Here is a 19,375-nt window from a genome sequence, read left to right as displayed (position 1 = left end):
CTCCTGCCCTTGAGGGACCACCGTTCCAGACTAGACAGGAGGAGGAAGGCACAATGCCGTTGTTAGCTTTTTTAAAAAATGGACTGGTTGTTGAGCCAAAGATCGATGGGGCCTTTTGTTGAAACCTTTACATACATATGAAAATTGTATCTCTTAAAATGCCTGTTTTCATAGGGCAGGGATGTGGCCTTCCATACATTATTGGACTGCATTAGCCCAAGGCAGCATGGCCAGTAGCGAGGAATGAAGGGAGACGTGACCCTACAGATGCTGTTAAAGTTAGCTACCTCTGCCCTAGGGAATATACTGAAAAACAGACTGAAAGTTGTTTGGAATCAGCACCACACACCAAAAGTATGTTGGGGGAGATGGTCTGCTAGCGCAAAATAATCTGAATGATTGAAGTTGTTCTCAAACCTGAGAGTAAACCCACTGTACAGGGTCTGCCTTTTGTTGAGGAGCTATGAAGTTTCCAATACACTGGAATATGATAGCATTAGTTAATAAGGAATATATAGGAGAAGTATTATGTCTTTTAGGTGGCTGCTTTTTCTTCTTCACAGTCAGTCTATCTGGAGATGTTTTGCTCAGGTGGAATTGCAGTGAGGGGACTAGGACCAATACTGCCTTGGTGCAATTTGATATTTAAAAAATGAATGTAGATTGGGGCAAAGGGAAATGATACTGATGATGATGAGTTGAGAATAGGAGCCTGCTTGAGGCAGGGAATACGCAGCTGGTTTTGAACAAGTATAAAAATGGCTAATTTTTTTGAACCCATTGGTTTTGGGTCCAGATCAGGAGGAAGTGATGTGAAATGTGCAGATTTTGCCTATTGGAGCTCAGTAAGCTGTACATGCATTCTGAAAAAATATATAGCTTGCCTACAAGCTAGTTTGACCTGCAAAAGTTTGGGATGTCTGCATTGCTCTGCCCTGAGCTATCCAAAACTTCCTGAGGATGGAGATTGCCTTGAATACCTTTCATGTAGAATTTAGACTATAAAGATTGAAAAATTCCAACATACATTTTTATAATAACACATTAATAATGCAAGACAATATTTGAAATAAGTTCATGCTGGATTTTATTTAACAGTTAACTATACGTTTCGCTCTCTTACATTTTTATTTCTCCCTACCCCCCGGTATGTTTTGTTGGGAACCCCACAGGAGCTCCCCAGTGTCCAAAACCCTTTTCAACTCTCCAGTGTTTGACAAATGTGCTTCAACAAATCAAGTTTTCCTGCACAGTATAAGTATTTGAGAATATGTATTCCTCACATTCACACTTCACAATTTATGAACATAGTATGAAAAGTGGAGCTATCAACAGGGAGCAGCTTTGCACTAGCAGAAAGCATTTCTGCTCTTGCAAGGCTAGGCATTCTGTTTTCACTGACCTGTCCCTACTGCAGCCACTTCTCTCCCTGCTCCAAGCTGCTCCTGGGGGGGGGGGCCCTCCAGAACAATATGTATCATGATGCAGAGTGTTGCAGAAGATCGGAGGATTCGTGAAAATTGGGTGGATGCACAGAAGTGCTTTCTACTTGCACAAAGCAGTCAAAGGCATTATTGGACATATGATATAGAACCCAGCATCTTTAGAAATTTTTGCTGCTTTAAAAAGTTGAGCTGCTTCTTTAAGAACAACAAAATTCCATTCATACCTATATGAGATTTCCGCCCATTCCTTTTAACTGTTTTTAAAAAGACCACTTACATAGAAACTTACACACCAATTGGTCTGTGGCATAAGCAGCAGTGATTTCATTGGGCCTCTGTAGCAAGCAGACGTTGTGCACCTGACAACTGCCTCTTGGACTGGGTTTTATTATAAAAATGAGACAGAGACAACAGGGGCTATAATGCAACCTATGATCAGCTTTTTCAATGGTATGGAATACTTTCCATAGGAAGCGTATTGTTTTTCTCTCCTCCCTGGTTACTATGCACCCCAGACCAATCACTGTCACCTTTGACATTTTAGGGAGGAATTGTGGGGATGGGAATCCTGAGCTGATGAGTGATAACTCTTCCATACCCCTTCTCGTGTCCCTCTGACCCACTTTATTTTTGGAAGCTCTTGACTGCTGGATTAATCAGGGTCCCATCATTCTTGCCGCTTTAACTTTCACTGGAGCCAGCCAAGCTGCACGAATCAATGCTGAGCTTTAATCTAATCTTTGGAATGTGGTGCTGGGATTGTGGCTCCATCTCTTTCCCAGCTGCTGCTGAACTCCTTCTAGGGCAGTACTCTACCTCTGTGCAGGCAGACACTGCACAGGAAGACAACCGAAATTGTACAGTGCGCAGAGCACACAGTGGTGGTATGCTTTGGATTTGGTGTAGAAATCCTCGTTGTGTTTGGTTCATTTATTTGAGTATGCATCAGTGATGAACTGAAAAAACAACAACTGCAAAACAGAAGGATGCCTCTGCAGAACCTTTATCATTCCATGAAGGCAGTCCAGGCGATGGGCATATGACATGTAGTTAACAGGAGGCTATGCTATGGACATGTTTCAAACTAGAATCTTCCTCGTGGAGATTTTACGTCATAAACACGAACAACACTATAGATCAGAGCATTGGAGGAATCTCAAAAGTTATCTAGTTCAACCCCCTACGAATGCAGGGTATCCACTACTACAGCATCCCTGAAATGTTGCCCTGCAACCTCTGCTCAGGAACCTCTAATGAATGAGGCATTGCATTGTGAATCCAACTAATTTACATTTCAGTAAGCTGTTATAGAAAACAAACAAACAGATTTATTTTTTAAAAAAAGTTATCCATTTCTGAAACAATTTTCAAAATAAATTTAAGCCTTATGTTTTTATGTTGCAATATTGCTTATCCTGACAAAATACTGCTTTACTTTACCATATTATATAAAGGTTGTGTTCACACTCCTATTTGCTGTGCACTCACTGTGTTTCCAGTGCTGGGTTTGTAATCCATGTTCACATGAAGTTCTCCAAATGCACGTGTATCCTGTACTTCCCTATAAACATACCCCTAAACATTTTATGAGTCTTAAGTTTGGCCTCATTGAGGGGCAGATTGTCAATATGAGTAGGAAAATGAGAGTACCCCTAAACATTTTTTTTAAGAAAAAAAGCCCTGAATCTGACACTACTGAAGTAGAGCTGGTGTAGCAATTGTAATGCACTGTGCTAAATGCTGTATGTTTTAAAATTGTGTTTGTACTGTATTGCTTCTTTAATTTATTTTATTTTATTGTATTGCAATTTACATTCCACAGGATTCAGATTGTAACAGAGTAAAATGCAACTTGAGAAATAAAAAGCAATACAGATACAGTTGGAGGTTGATATGAATATTGAATGCAGACATGCCGCAGACCACCTGAATGAAGCTCAATTTGGGAACCCCTGCTGTACCACTTCATGGCTTGTTGGTCGCAGTTTGCAATTAATCTTAACTGTGTCTGCTGTAGATAAAGCTACTTTAAAAATCACTGTCTTATTAGTGTCTTGCAGCAGTCCAAACTCTCCCCAGCTCTGCCTGCTGGCAGAGTGTCTAAAAACCACAAGTACAAGTCTAATATTCTCCGATGGTCTGTTTATAAGAGTTGCCCTTTTGTCAATGTGTGTGTTTATATCCTCTGCTCATCTGGGTCTACCCCCTAGGATATTTTCTAATTATAAAGGTGCCTACAGAGGACAGTGCCTTGCAATCCAGGCTCAGGAAATATTTATTTGGCCAGAAGCAAAGATGAAATAAGACACTGTCTGTATTGGACAGGGTTGGGATGTGCTCTTTAGAATAAAAAGGACAGCTTGTTATCAAAACAAAACGGATCCCTGGATACGTTGTTGGGCAGTGATTCCTCTGCTTCCCTCCTGTAACTACTGCAAGACAAATAAACAATAAATAAGCACACTTAGTAGCAGTAGCAACCAGAGGGTATCTTCCTTTGCAGCAGCCCACCCACCCAGTCTGCTTATTTTCCAGTGATTTCAGGGACAGATTGGGATGCTTTTATACCTCTGTACAGATTTGCTACATGCTATAGAACCATACCCAGGACTACAACAATACGGAGAAGCAATCAGGAGAGCAATGCTGGCACTCTTGTCTCAGGCTGACTTGGATTGTCTTAATTAGTAGGTATCAGTTAATTTTTCTGTGGCACATCAAAGCTACTGCTTATGAGCACCCTTGTTAAATACCTAGAAGGCAAACAAAAGTGTTAATCTAGTGGAATCTACCACTATGTATATTCTTCAACAACCTGATGACTAGGTATTATTTTACAGAGAGGGAAAAGCACACACAACCTGTTAGCCCTTCAAAGAGCTTAGAGAGCTGTGACATTGACATTCGCTTATGCTAGTCCATGAAAAATAAGACTGGGAAATAGCAGTTTAAGGAATGCTGGCATTCATCATTCTTTCCATTTCTGCTTGACCTTAGACCACTGTAGCCAAAGGACATTGAATATTGCAAATAAAAGAAGCCCCATGGGGTGTTGTATATCTAAGATGTAACCACCCTGAGATCTATGGGTATAGAGTGATATATAAATTTAATAAACAACAATTTTAAACCATTTATATATAAAACTGTATTGGGTAAGTGCACAAATATGATTTCAACTGTGTATGAGCATCAGGGCTTTGAGATAAGCTACGACTCCAAGCAAATTCTATTCCAGATGTAAGAGCCATGCTCCTCACCCTCCTAGTTCTATATAACAATTTTTTTTGGCCTTGTGACAGGTGAGGAAGCATTGGAGCTTAATGGCAGAGCATATGCTTTGCATTCTAAATATTCCACCAGGTACAATCCCTGACATTTCCAAGTAGGACTGAGAAAGGTCCTTCTTGGAAAAGCTTGGAGAGCTACTGAAAGTGTAGACAGTATTAAGCTTGATGAACCAATGGCTTAGCATAAGACATTCTCTCTCTAAATCATAATTAAAATAATAATAATAATAATAATAATAAAAAGGTGCAGTGGAATTTCCCTTTTTGCATAGTTTTACAGAAATTTATAGATTTTTTGCTCCATAACACTCACTTTTTTCCTCCTAGAAAGTAAAAGGAAATGTCTGTGCGTGTTATGGAGCGAATGCCTACGGATGGCGGGGGGATCTGCTGCAGTCGTGAGCAGAGGATCCATGGTTCCCCTTCCTTCCCTCCTCCGTGGCTTGCTTTGCTCACTTTGAAACAGCAAAGTGGGAGAAGAGCTGCTTAGGGGGGAGAATAGAGGGACAGAGAGCCTGGTTACAATGCACGGATCCACATGGATCCTCAGGATTTTTGCACTAGGTCACCCCAGATTCACCATCAGATCACATAGCATGTCCATGGCTACAGCTTGCACCAAAAAAATCACGCACCCACTATTGCCTGGGGCCGCAGTGGTGCAAAAACGTGGTTACAAAGCATGGATCCACATGGATCCTCAGGATTTTTGCATTGGGCTACCCCAAACTCACTGTCAGATCACATGTCTGTGGCCACAGCATGAACCACAAAAATCATACATCCACTGTTTCGTTTAGAATATTTTTTTTCTTGTTTTCCTCCTCTAAAAACTATGTGCGTGTTATGGTCGGGTGCGTGTTATAGAGCGAAAAATACGGTATATCTGCTATCTAACCACCCATTTCATAAGCTCTGTGGAAGCCTTCTTGATTAAAAGGAGGGGTGTAGAGTGATTAAAAATAAGTAAATGAAACAATTTATTTTACATATATGGCTTAATGATTTGATTCAGTGCAAGACTCCATGGTTCTTAAGCAGGAAACCCAAGTGAAGAACTGAGTAAGCTTGAAATAGCATGAAACTGCCTTTAATTTTGGAACAGAGCCAGTTGGTTTGTTCAGTCACAAAGTCATGTATGCTTGATAGCTTATTAGAACTCTTCAGATTTCAGCAAATAAAATGCAGGTCATTAACATAAGGAAAGCATGCAGTTTCATATACATTTGAAACATTGATTGGATCGGGAATTGCATGGGTTGACACTGATGTTGAGACTGTTTACATGTAAAAGTATCTTGGCAGGTAGTAAATGTGGATGTGGTCTTTCAATAAGATCAGCCAAAGCATTAACTTGGCATGGAGTACATTATCTCCCTGAAGGCTGGGGGAATTGGAAAGGTGTCTTTGTTTGTGGTGGCGCCAGTGGTGTATGAATATCTCAGTTGTATGCCAGCATCAGATGACTTGTCTAGCTTCGGGGCTCGACAGAAACAAAATAAATACAGTGCTCATAAGCTTGCATGTAACACAATGTTAAATGATACAGATATTTTACCTGTTTCGAAATGCCTCTGAATACCAATTGCCGAGGAACCACAACAGGAGATGGTGTGCACATCTCCTGATTTTAGGCTTCCCAGAGGCACCACCTGGTTGACCACTCTGGAAAAGAGGATGCTGGATTAGATGAGACTTTGGTCTGATCCAGCAGGACTCTTCTTAATGTTGTTTATTTTAAAATGTCTCCCCTGTTCCCCACTCCAACTATGGTGGTAACTCAGAACATCTAACAACATAGAAAATCATCAAGACAATATTAAAAGCAACAAGAGATTCTTGTTTCAGCCTCCTAAAAAGACCTGAAGTAGACATGAAGCCACAGGCAACCGTGCTGTAACCAAAAATACTCGGATCCTTGTGCCTGTAGTATTGAATGACAGTCACTGGAGTTACATAAAGCAGAATTTTGGAAATCGAGTGGAGTAGGTAGCAGGGCAGGTGCTTAGGATCTACAGGACTCAAGTGGTTTAGGGCAGGCATAGGCAAACTCGGCCCTCCAGATGTTTTGGGACAACTCCCATCATCCCTGACCACTGGTCCTGTTAGCTAGGGATGATGGGAGTTGTAGTCCCAAAACATCTGGAGGGCTGTTTGCCTATGCCTGGTTTAGGGCTATAAAGGTGAGAACTAGCAAGGTGAGTTAAGGCCAGAACAGGTGATCAAAGCAGATCAAATGGGACTGCAGTTATAGGCTCTGTCCATCCCATTCCCAGGCATTAGCTTGGCCAGCAGCATTTTGAACCAATTTACATTTCTGAACACTTTTCATAGGCAGCCCTGTGTAAAGTTCATTGCAGTAGTTCAATCAATCAATAGACTTTATTTGCCTAGCCGACAGGCCATAGCATCGAAGGACAAACATCGACAAGCATACATTACAAATATAGATACCATAAAATCTTACGACCTATTAAAACCTTAGGTAAAAACTGAACTGCAGTAGTTCAGTTTGGATGTTCTTGGTGCATGAATAACCATGGCCAAGTCCATCTAGAAATAGTGTTGGATCAAGAAACCCTCTGAAGCTGTGAACTTCCAGCATAAGGGAGCGTTCAACTCCATCCAGCACAGTCTGTACCTCAAGCCCTGGACTAACTGATCTACCAGTAAATAGTACTTCTGTGATCTGGATTAAATTTCACTTTATTCCCTATATCCATTACCTTACTGACGTTCAGCATTGCTTCAAGATTACCATTCCCTCCCTAGAATCTGTAAAAATGAGAGAGATACTTGATTATGGTTATAGCTATCTGTTCATGATACAGGTCAGAGTGGTGTTTGAATGCTGATGTTGCAAACTAAATTTGTTTCGTATAATTTACCCCTTAAACTCTTACCAGCAGATAAGAAAAACTCCAAAATCTGTATTAGGGCAATACCTTATTACATAGGTCAACAAAAACATAAATAGTGTGCAAGCATGCATGTTCTCCAGAACTCTTTTGTAGGCTAAATGGTAAGCAGAGCAAGGGGGTGGGGTGGGCAGAGAGGGAAACACATCTTGTCTGGCACCAAACCCATGGAGTTTGCATATGATCAGAGACTTCTGATACAGGGTCAGCCCACCCATGAAGCAAGGTGAGATGACTACCTCAGGATCCACAGGGGCAGCAGATCCAGCCTCCAAGGAATGCATTGCCTGTTGTTGCTGCTGCTGCGGTGGGAGCAACAGCTGCAGCACACTTCTTGGAGGCTGGATCTGCTGACAGCACCACCACATGCACCCCTACCTCTACAGCGGTCTCTTGGCAAATAGGAGGCACTGGTTGTCTCCTCTCACCCTTGTTCCTGATGCAGATCATTATTCCTCACTTGATCCTTCCCTGGTGGTGTCTTGGGCCAGCACTTAAGATGGAATTGGAGAGGGTGGAGCAGGGAGTTGAATGAGGCTTCTTTTAGGTGCCATGTTCCAAACTTGTCTTGGTACAACCCCATAGCTATATAGCACCTAAAAAGAGTCACGTTTTAATGTCTGCTACCTCTCCTACATTCTGCTTTAAAACTCTGATCAGAGGCAGACCACAGGCCTTAACATCAGCCAAAATAGTTTTCCTCCCCTTCCTCTGCTGCTCTGCTTACCATCCAGTCTGATGAAAGGTTACAGAGAACTTAAAAAATTGCACGCTGTTTTGTGATACTTTAGCTAGCCTAATAAAGGTATTGCCCTGATAAGGATTCTGTAACAAAACCAACATAGCATTTGTGTGCCTTATCTTGTATCAGAACAGTAATCACTAGGTGGCGCTCTGGCTCTCTAAATAATCATTGTGCACCAGGACTGGGCAGATTACATGATGCAAGTTCTTTGGATAAGACCAGCTGATCTTTTAAGGGATCTTTTAAGGGATTTTTTCAGTGTAACATCAGCTACTCTTTCTTATTTTCCCCTTCTCAAGTAAAATGTAAATTTGTGTCACCTTTGCCAAACTATAACTGTAAGCACTGTGTTGTCAGTCATTCTTGGGAAAGATTTCAAACCCAGATATTTTATTTACCTGTATTTTTCGCTCTATAACACGCACCAGACCATAACACGCACGTAGTTTTTAGAGGAGGAAAACAAGGAAAAAAATATTCTAAACGAAATAGTGGATATATGATTTTTGTGGTTCATGCTGTGGCCACAGACATGTGATCTGACAGTGAGTTTGGAGTAGCCCAATGCAAAAATCCTGAGGATCCATGTGGATCCATGCTTTGTAACCATGGAGGAGGGAAGGAAGGGGAACCATGGATCCTCTGCTCACGACTGCAGCAGATACCCACCACCCACAGGCATTCGCTCCATAACACGCACAGACATTTCCCATTACTTTCTAGGAGGAAAAAAGTGAGTGTTATGGTGCAAAAAAATGGTAATTTACAATATGACCTGCACAAGGCAGTATACAGACTAAATTCAAGTTATCAGGTGCTCAGAACAGATGGGGTGGCTCAGCTTGTGAATTTGTCTGAGGTAGCTGGGTGGCCACTCTTGAAGATGGACCTTTGTTGGATCTTTAGTCTGACCCAATAGTGGCAATGCTTTTATTCTTATGTTAGAGTGTATTGCAATGTGAGCTTCTGAGATACAATGCATGGAAGGTGAGATCTTGCTATTTGGGCAGATCTTGTTTAGCAATGTGTTTCTATTATTTTGATAAAGTTAAATCACGTACACCTTTGCCGGTTGTTTGATTCTGTTAAAGAATGAGTGCAAAGTTCACAATGCTCTACCATTCTCTGAGCCATCGTGCTCTCTAGTTGACTCACACCTTTGTTTAAAAACAAACTTGGATGGATGGACATGAGTCACCACTGAAAAGCTAAAGAAAACAGACTCACTTCACCAAGCACGTATCTGCTGCACAAAACTGTTTACATAATTTGCATCCAGTTCAAACTGGGCTGGAAATGTTCCCAGTCAGAGGCATACCTAGCGTCCCTTGCACCCCTGGCAAGGAATTGTATTGCTGCCCCCCACCAAAAAATCTGAGAAGCAGTAGAGGTTGCCTGGACATCAGGAGGGATGTGCCTCCTCGGGGCTGGATGGGACACTCACACTGCTCTCTACCAGAAAGCTGCTCTGAGGACCCCTTTCTGTTCCCTCCAGCAGCAGCAGCAGCAGCAGTTTTTCCTGCTAGAGATCTCAGCAGATTCCTCCTGTGGGCAAAGCAGGGGCTGGAGTGCTGAGCCAGGGTGTTCGTGCTCTCGAGGTGTCATGGGAGGACTTGTGCCCAGTAAGTGATTGGGCGGCAGGCCAGCACCCCTGGCGGGGTCCTTTTTCACCAACCCCCTATTCCCTCTGTTCTTGAGTGTCAAGAAGGGAAACACAGAGTTGGCCTTTGACCATCAGTCATGACTTCACAGCAGTATTAATAGTAGTATAAAATACAAATCATTGCACTGATTACGAAAACCTACTTACTTCTAGATTCTGGAATAAGGCAGGTTTTTAAAATTAGGACTCCAGAATCCTGTCTCCCCCAGAAGCTTTCCAGAGCACCATTCAAGATCCCATGGAGGAGTCTCCATCACAGAGCAGATGCATTGGACTTGCCAGTCAATGTAATTCCTGTGATCACTTGTGAACAGTGTCAGAGAAGAGCTGTTGCTCTGTGCACATGAGCTGTGCACATGAGAAGGTCCATGGTTCAATCCACAGAATCTCCAGGTAGGTCTGAAACTGTGGAGAGCTGCTAAATCAACATCTATGAGTACTGATCTAGATTGATCAATGGTCTGACTAGGTATGAGACAGATTCATATGTTCCTACCCACATGGTGGCCCTCAAAAGGCATTTCAAGGCAGTTTCCAGTTTGTGTTTTAAACTGTATATGTGGGTGGGTGAAGGAGTTGATGTTTATGCATTGACCTCCAGATGTCCTGAAAACCAGCCTGCCTGCTCTGCTTAAAGACTGTGTTGCCCATTAGGAAAAAAATCCAAAAGCCACAGTAGGACAATACCTTTATTAGGACAAAGCAAAATTCACAAAGTCATGAGCAAGCTTATGTTCCCCAGAAACGGTTTTTTTCAGGCGGAACTTGCCGGAACTCAGTTCCAGCACCTCTCAGGTGGGCGTCATTGCCATTATAAGGGAACAAAGGAGGCATTCATAGTGAGTTCTGGCACCTCTTCTAGAAAAATACACTGCCAGAAACACTTGGTCAGGCTGGATGTTCAACAAAACAATGCAAAGGGGAGAAAAAGCAGAATATGAAGTCAAAGCCCCAAAGTCTGCAGTTTGTAGCAGTGTTAAGAGGGCATTGGGCAAACTTCATTAAGTAAGCCTCTGCTGGATGCTAAACAGATTTCAGGTTGCACCAAGGGCTACTGGGAGAAAGAAGCAATAATAGCAGCTCCCCCACTTTTTTTAAAAAAACCCACAACTTATTAAATCTATTTCCAAAGGGAATTTAAAAAAAACCCACAACTTATTAAATCTATTTCCATGTTAATCTCAAGCAGCAAAAGCAAATATACTATAACTTTTGGGGACTCAAACCCATTTCCAGGAGTTGCTCGGTTCTGTCGCCGGCACTAAAACTGAATTCCTTTACTTTAAACAAATGAAAACAAGGCTTGTGAAATTCCTCATCATGGTGCATTCATGTGTAACCATCTGCCCATGTAATAACTGACTTGTAAAAACAGAGCAAACCCTCCTGTCGGGTGAAAATAATTCCTGTTCCAATCTCAGCATCTGAGCCTTTTCATACATTCACCCAGCTATGCCACTGAGTATCCACCTAACAGAGTGCCTGAGGCTATTCCCAACTCCACAAAAAAACCAAAAACCAGTGCTTAAACATCCACACTTTACATGTTTAGGTGTATAAAGACTTGCACCTCAGTCCTATACACGCTTTCCTGGGAGTAGGCCCTACTGAACTCAATATAGCTTACTTGCAAATAGACATATGTAGGATTGCACTGCTTATATGCCATTGGAATGAAGCCAACAAAAAAATATAGGTCCTTGCCCCAATGTGTTACAATCTAAATTATGGCACTTGGGGAAAAGAATGAAGAGGGGAGGAAATGGGAGAGGAAAAGATAATGTATGCACCTAAAAAGCAAGAATGTGTGAAGCAACCCTCATTAGTACAACGCATATATGGGTATTCAAGTCTTAATGAGTCTAGTGCACCTCCAGATTCTTCTGAAGTAGTCTTCTAACTACAATTCAGTGAAACAAAACAAAGCTAATCCAAAGTTGTAAGAAGGGCTTATCTATATGTTACCTGACAACATCGTCTCATTAGGCTTGAATCAATTCAGTGAGACTTTTCTGAGTAAACATGTATAAAATAGTGCTTTGAATGAGGATGGGAACTGTGGTTTTCAAACTCAGAATGTATAACAGTCTTCTTAATATGTGCCATTGCATTTCGTAAAGGATTCCCCATCTCCCAACCCTTAAATGCTAAATGCTTTTGTGCCAGTTAAATTAACTTCCTTCCATAGTACTGGATCTCAGGGTCAAAGGGTTTCGCCAAATATGTCCATTTCCCCAGTTCCTTCCTTATTCTTTCTTCTTTCCCTTTTCAGGATTGTCTTTCCAGATACGGTAGGTAAGAGAAGAAGCTAAGGTCAGCCAGGCAAGGTAAGGCAGCATCAGCAGTGTTGCTGTTTTGTTAATAGGGTACCAGGAATACATCGTGCCCAGCACTAACCCATAAAGAGCCACAATGTCGATCAGGGCCTGGAAAAGAGAAATAGCAATGTCTAAATGATTGACACACTGGACAGAATGCAAAAGACACAGTCTCTTCTTTTTCCACAAGGCTGAGAATGATCCTACACAAAGCAAGTGGCTGAGCACTCCAGAACTGCCCCATCTGCTCCAATATACCTCTCAGGCTTTTCACGCCAGAGCTTTTTGTCAGTGGAAGCATTGCTCCATTGGCAACTGGAACAAATTGCTGGTCCCCTCATTTCCCTGCCTCCCTTGCAAAGATCTTTGCACAATGCCGGAATCGGGACAGCAGCTTTTATTTAGCAGGCACTAGTGGTAGTGATGGCGGCTAGCTCAGTGCACAGGGTGGATCCAGCTCATAGTGTTAGAGCAAGGTTTTCCCAGGTGTCAACTATAGAATCCTTTCACCAGATATTTTGCTATTGTGCCAGTAGACAGCAGAGCATAGGTTGGGGCTGGGTGGGCCATATTCCCTTTACCAGAGCAGGATAAGAGTTATTACCCTTATTACCAAATTTTCCAAGTTGTATTGTCACTTCCATCTGTGCTTATAAATGTTGGCATTCTTTCTCAGTTCCCTAGAGGCTGGAATTTAGCCATCTGAACATTCCAGGCGCTCCTTTTCTTCATCTCTAATGCAGCGCTAAGTGTCTAAATGTGCTAATCCAAACAACTCCTATCATACATATTCTCTTATTAACACTTTGGCATTTTACAGTTTAATAAGGCACATATGAATAATGAGCACACTGAAGCTCTGGCCTTTGCTTGCTGATTAGGTCAAGGTGTGGTGCTCAGAGCTGCTTATCTCAAGACACACCATTTTCAACTGAAAAATATGGATCACCCCGATCATAACGGTGCGAGCTTCACACCCTTCTTGAGGCAACCAGCTGCTTTAATTTTGAAGGCAGTAAACAGAACTGCAAAGGGCTGATATCACTGGCAGGAGCCAGCTACAAAGTGGATACAAGCCATGCAAGCCTTTTGCCCCAGTTCATCAAATTCTCCTTGCTCTTGTAACTAAATGCCAGCTACAAACATTATGGAAGACCTCGCTTGAAGACTCATGTATTGTGTACCTTTAATCGCCACTAAAACACATTAACATATCTGCCTGCTTTGTTCTGTAGCAGGTTGTTTTGCCCTCTTTTTCTGCTTTACCTTTTGGGAACATGGACAGAAAATCAAGGGCTTGGGGCCAGAGAGAGCAAAGAACAAAGCCGTAAAGGAAGTAGTTCTAGTTTGTTTGTTACATTTATATCCTGTTTTTCTTACAGGGAACTTTGCCCCTCTTTTCTCTCCACAACAACCCTGTGAGGTAGCTTAAGATGAGAGCTTATGACTGGCCCAAGTGAGCTTCATGGCAGAGTGGGTTTCTCCACAGTTCTGGTCTAAAATTTGAAGCACTGTGTCCCACTGGCTCAACAACTGAAAGCCTCACTCTGGACCTTCCTAGTTTTGACATTTCTAGCAGAAACTCAGTATATTTTGAGGCCCGGACATAATGTGTGCGTTTACATAACCATGCCTACTAGAGGATTTTTTTAAAAGAGTCTGCACATTCCACTGAACAATTTTAGCCCAGCAGTTTCCTAGTCAGCCTCACTGGAGGTCCCAAAAAGGTAACAGCAATACAGGCAACATAATGGTACAGCAAATGTTTGGGATACATTACCAGCTTTAGGTTGTGAGCTCCAAAGAATATAGGAGTCCATGCCCAGTTCAGTGCAAGCTGAGCTCCATAGAGACCCAGTGGGACAACTGCTTGACTGTTGAAGCCATCAAGGTCCTTCCACACCAAATATGAAGCATACCTGCAGAAAAGGAAACCAGACAATGCTTTGCTTTTGAATGCCACATTATCAGCTTTGCTTCAGTAGGATTACTACTCTGAGCAACCCTTCCCATGTAAGCCTTAACACCAGTGAATTACAGCTTAGATGATGGTTTAGTACCTTTGAAGCTTTTTCAGTAGAAATCTCAAAGATAGACATAACAAATCTGTGGTGCCGCTGCACAAGCACTTAGTTTATAAATATAGCTAGAATTTCACTACAGAAAGCCTGCAACTTACATGGGGGTTACATTCTGGGGATTGCACCTAAAGCCAAAATTTTGTATAGTCAAAACCCATTGGGTTCAATGGCGGGTGGGATTGCCAACGTCATTTCCCCAGGAACCCAGCCCCTTTTCCACCCCCTTTTAGTTTTTTTCTACACGTGTAAAGCTAAATGTGCACAATATAAATGTCTAAGTTGTGGCTTACTCTATTTCCCAGAGCTAGTTTAATGTTGCATCATTTTCGGTTATCACTACCAATCTAGCAGGAGTTCTGAGCCCCCAAGGAATCTGCATTAAAGAAGTAGTGCAGAAGGGTCTAAGATATTAAGTGCAATTCTACACCTGTCTACTCAGAAGGAAGGCCCACTTTCAATGGTACTTTGGACTTAACTCTTAAGAAAGTGTGTTTAGGATTGCAACCTAAGAGTCGCAACTTCTGTTCTCCTGGATGGAGACAGTAGACTGGAACATCCTCATTAAAGGCAGCATCCTGACACTACTTAATCCATTGCAGGGGACTCTAGGATAGCCATTCCCAACATGAAATGCAAGAAGTGAGACGGAAGCAAGGAGCCACTGGGTCAGGATTACAGTGGTGCCTCGCAAGACAAAATTAATCCGTTCCGCGAGTCTCTTCGTCTTGCGGTTTTTTCGTCTTGCGAAGCACGGCTATTAGCGGCTATTAGTGGCTTAGCAGCTATTAACGGCTTAGCGGCTTTAAGAAAAAGGAAACAAACTCGCAGGAACTCGCAAGACCATAGGGAAATTCGTCTTGCGGAACGACTCAAAAAATGGAAAACTCTTTCGTCTAGCGAGTTTTTCGTATTGCGAGGCATTCATCTTGTGGGGCACCGCTGTAATTGCAACAGGTAGCACCCAACTAAAACCCACTGAAATGAAGGTAGTGAGTTGTGTCTATTCCATGGATCTATGTTGAGTGTGACTAACTGGAAAAACCCATCGCGAAGAGGAAATCAGCCAACTAGTTGCTACAAAGGCTACTATAGAAGCAGCAGAGGCAAATGGAATTGCTGTCAGTCTGATCCCATGTATTTTTTCTTGGACCGAAGTTCCACTGAATTCAGTTGGGCTTGCTTTCTAGCATGTGCTTAGGACTGGAGCCTTGCCCAGGAAGCCTTACCCCATGCTTGTATACAGTGTCGTCCAAGCAACTGGGAACATTTTATTGGGTGGACGCCATGACGGTTTCTTCAGATCTTCAAACCACGTGGGCACTTCCTTCCGAGTGAAGAACCAGCCCAGGAATCCACCAAGATGGGGCAAGGCTGTGAAGCCAAGAGCGTGGACCCACATCCTCAGCCAGACAGTTCTAGCAAATACGGATTGTGCCTGTGCCTTTGAAACTGAAAATTGGTAATTGTACACCATTAGTTATTTTCACATTGGGAGGTACTTACTCTCAACTTGAGATGTGTTTCCTTCTGTAGGTTAAAGGAAATAAAGCAAACATCTTTTTTCTTGTGTTGGTTAAAATGAGGGACAGATGCAGATGCTCCTTTTCCAGTGATCTTTCCTTCGAGGATGCTGTTATTAGCATTTTAAAGTTAGAGTAAGCCATTTTACTGTATCGAGAATGCTGTTAAGACCATGACAATCTAATTTGGCAAATTTATCTCCCCTTAGCAGTCTGCTGCTGTTCTTCAGGTAGGCCACTTATCACCCATTAGAAGCTTCATGAACTTCAGAACTAGCATATATGTCTTGCGTATGGGATGCTGGAGACAAAGAATAGGGGATGCTCATCATCTGCTGTAGGAGACAAGATGCTGTAGTAGATAGGCCTTGATCATAGAATTGGAAGGGACCTTAGAGGCCATCAAGTCTCAACTCACTGTTCAATGCAGGATGTGCAATGCAGATTGTGACTACAGCATCCTTGCCAGACAGCCACTCAAGCTTTATTCAAGGCAAAGCAATTCTCATGCATTATTTTTTCATTTGGCAAACCCTTACCTACATAATTACACTTAACAACTGTGTACCAGACAGCAGATTCTCTAGTAAGCAGTCGGGGATAATGATCAGAAAACAGATTTAGTGTGCTTCCCCACCCCCTGAAGTATGTCCCATTCATTTCAAGTAGTTATAGGATTATAGCTAAAGACTTTTTAGTCCCATTGAGAGCCTGGTGTTAAACTAGAGTTTGCTGAGGATCAGATTTCTTATCAAACAGAAAATTCTGATACTGTTTGCCTTTATTGGAGATCAGGAAAAAATTATTTCACACGCCCTGCAGCCTGAATGCTCTGTTAAAGATAGGTGGAATAAACAAGTTATTTTTGATCGCTTCATTTAATTCCATTGGGAATTCCCCATAGGTAAGATGTTTTTTCTTGACTGAAGTATTTCCTGTTTTCAGTTTTGTTTTGTAAAAAAATTACTTCCAGCTCCACAGACAACAGGAATCTTGATTCCCATTCTGAAGTTCTAATACGTATTCATAGTCTCAATTTGTTACACTATGATGAACAGATTAGGAGAATAGGTAACACTGTAGGGAGGATCATTGTACATTTCTAGAATTACAGTAATATTTTTTTTTAAAAACCCAGCAACAGCAAGAGAGCCCTGCTGCTGCAGCCTGCGAAAACGCTTTGCACAGACGGCATATGATACAAGCTTTCGCGGACTAGAGTCGCGCAGGAAAGCTCTCCCGCCACAATCCAAGGGCCGTTCGGTTGGTCACGCTTCAGGGTGACACAGGGGTCTTTGCTGTTAACGTTTCTAGAAAGACGGAGAGGTGGCTTGGCTTGACCTTCCGCCTCGACGCAGCCCAGCGTGGCTTAATTGGCTGCATGCTGTGTGTGTGCTGGGGGTGGGGAGCCATTGCGCCCGTGTTGCTTCTTTGAGAGGCATTCCGTTGTCCGAGCGGATGGAACGTCCCGCTTTGCAACAGAACGCGACCACCCTGGCAAAGTTGCGCGGCTCGGGCGCCCCCCACGCGCCGCCTTTTGTTTCCCTTACCTTCCCGGAGCGGAACTTCGCCGTCTTGCCAGGGCGGACGCGGGGAGCGAGCCAATGGGCTTCAGCCTCTCTCGAGCTCTCGCTGTGCCCAAGCAGCGGGAGGGAGAGAGCCGGGGCGAGGCGTCGCCTTTGCGAAGAGCCTGTGTGGGTCGGGTTACACAACAGGGACTGCGGCGTGCAAGTACGATAAGGAGAGAGGAGGAGATCGCTCTCGCTCTCTCCCCGGCGGCGCACCGTTTGTGTAACAGGCTGCAGAGGGCGGGGTACAGCAGCGACCCTTCTCCGAGGCCAGTCACCCGTCAGAGTTGGGCTGAACGGCTTGCGGAGCCAGGCCAGGCTGACGAGCTGGTGCAGTTCCTAGAAGAGATTCAGAGCTGAACCAGGAAGCTTCTCCTTTAAAAAAAATCCCATCTGCCATAATCAACTCGTCGAAGGGCCTTGCGCAGGCTATTGCTCAGTCCTCACCAAGAATATGGTGGTGATAGTAGTGTCCTACCTTCCAGGGTTGTTGTAAAACCTTGGTGAAGGAGATTCTTAAGAAGAGGATGAGGTGGTGAGTCAGCTCCCAGGCTGCACACCAGGAATAGTGAACCTCAGGCCCCATTATAACCTGTCCCCAGGCCATCTACTGCACCACACTCCTTACCAGCCCTTCTTTGCACCCCCGGTTTTTGACTGGCTGGAATATGTCCTTGAACTCTGATAATGCTTATTGCTCATCTAGATGGAGGATAGAACCTAGCGTCCTGTACAACGGTAACATTTACATTGTTGCTCTGCTCACATTTGCCTCTGGCCCTTCCCACCAATGGCGTGTGGAAGGTTTCACTGGAGGAAATGCGACCCTCGGGTTCCCCACCCTCCTGCTGTACACCAAAGAGAGCTGCTAGCCTAGCCTGGTCCCACTGTCAACTCCTTCCACTCATCTCTCATCCCTCTGGGTTAGCTGCTGGGCATCCGGTGGTCCTCAAAGGGCCAAATTCGTATTGCAAAGCTTACCAGCCAAGATAATGTCTACAAATCTCTTTGAATGCTCTGGTCTTCCCCAGTTCCCTTCAAACTCCATGCACCCCTTCCCATGCATTTGAAACAGGCCTTTTGAGTATTGAAACCCTTGGTGCATAAGCATCTGAGCTGTTGTGTTTGCTGTTTAATTACTGATGCTCTTTGCTGTGCAACCTTCATTAGCCATATGCACTTGGGAGCACCTCTCTGCCAAAGTTAGCATAAGCCACTTGAATAAATAACAGCAACATTACAGATGCATGCTAAATGCAAATAAAAGCTAGACATCCATTTCCATTAGCGGCTTGCCTGCAACACAGAGAGCATTAAAGACTCATTCGCTTTGGCTATAGATAGTTATCTAATTTTTTATGCCTTGAAACAAGGCTGATGTGTCCAGATGGAATTTAATATTATTGCTGTTGCACATAATTAGTGTTATGTTTTATTGCACTCGAATGGTGCTAAAGAAAATTATTTGGTGGGAGACATTTGTGCTAAGGAGCAGATGTGAGCTGGTGTGATTGTGCAGAGCTTTCTGTAAGTGCCGTTAACTTTCTGCATGCAGCTGTCCCTTCAAAGTAGCAAATGAAATGCATTAATCCAAGAATGGGCATCTGGATGTCAGTACAATGCCTGTTGCAGCAAAGAGCTTGAGCAAGCAAACTATAACTAAGAAGTATTACTACAGTCTGTGAGATCAGCTTTGGGCAGGACACCTTCAGCAAGCCTCCTCCTTGAGTCTTATCTTCTTGCTGTCATTATTGCCACCTGCTGTAAGAGATAGTGAGCCGTTCTGCTGAGTGTTTTAGGTATGGGAAGCTGGAATTAGATGTGAAT

At 43.2% G+C, this 19,375-nt stretch overlaps 2 protein-coding genes across 6 annotated transcripts in view; one reads left to right on the top strand and one right to left on the bottom strand.

The window, feature by feature from the left end:
• The window catches only part of OARD1 (O-acyl-ADP-ribose deacylase 1), a gene marked incomplete at its 5' end in the record, with an annotated part of 46,133 nt that overhangs the window by 19,777 nt on the left and 6,981 nt on the right, over positions 1 to 19,375 (top strand). The window contains 2 exons of one of the 5 annotated variants that reach the window (XM_083509320.1): positions 12,334 to 12,388; positions 15,060 to 15,135. The exons of 1 other annotated variant lie outside the window; for it this stretch is intronic. In XM_083509320.1, the coding sequence (XP_083365446.1) occupies positions 12,334 to 12,373 (40 nt within the window). In that variant the 3' untranslated portion in view covers positions 12,374 to 12,388; positions 15,060 to 15,135. Of the gene's footprint in view, positions 1 to 4,023; positions 4,133 to 12,333; positions 12,468 to 15,059; positions 15,136 to 19,375 lie in introns of those variants that run through there. 3 more of the 5 variants (XM_083509321.1, XM_083509319.1, XM_083509325.1) reach the window with 3 other exon arrangements.
• Positions 10,733 to 17,895, bottom strand: LOC310709525 (translocator protein-like). Its single transcript, XM_083509316.1, has 4 exons — positions 17,531 to 17,895; positions 15,687 to 15,909; positions 14,160 to 14,298; positions 10,733 to 12,487 (listed from the first exon to the last, which is right to left on the bottom strand). Exons 2-4 carry the CDS (start codon positions 15,857 to 15,859, stop codon positions 12,308 to 12,310), a joined length of 492 nt encoding a protein of 163 aa, XP_083365442.1. The 5' UTR covers positions 15,860 to 15,909; positions 17,531 to 17,895; the 3' UTR covers positions 10,733 to 12,307.

The sequence above is a fragment of the Podarcis liolepis genome, assembly GCF_965112155.1.
Source record: "Podarcis liolepis genome assembly, chromosome: 6".
In the NCBI taxonomy this organism is placed as follows: domain Eukaryota; kingdom Metazoa; phylum Chordata; class Lepidosauria; order Squamata; family Lacertidae; genus Podarcis; species Podarcis liolepis.
This window is presented reverse-complemented; position numbering and strand designations above follow the sequence as displayed.

Excerpts from the sequence above, each read along its gene's own strand:
- LOC310709525 (XM_083509316.1), bottom strand. The coding sequence starts at position 15,859 with ATGTGGGTCCACGCTCTTGGCTTCACAGCCTTGCCCCATCTTGGTGGA. Across the intron at positions 14,299-15,686 it reads ACACTGTATACAAGCATGGG|GTATGCTTCATATTTGGTGT; the intron begins GTAAGGCTTCCT and ends CCTTTTCTGCAG. Across the intron at positions 12,488-14,159 it reads GAGCTCACAACCTAAAGCTG|GCCCTGATCGACATTGTGGC; the intron begins GTAATGTATCCC and ends TCTCTTTTCCAG.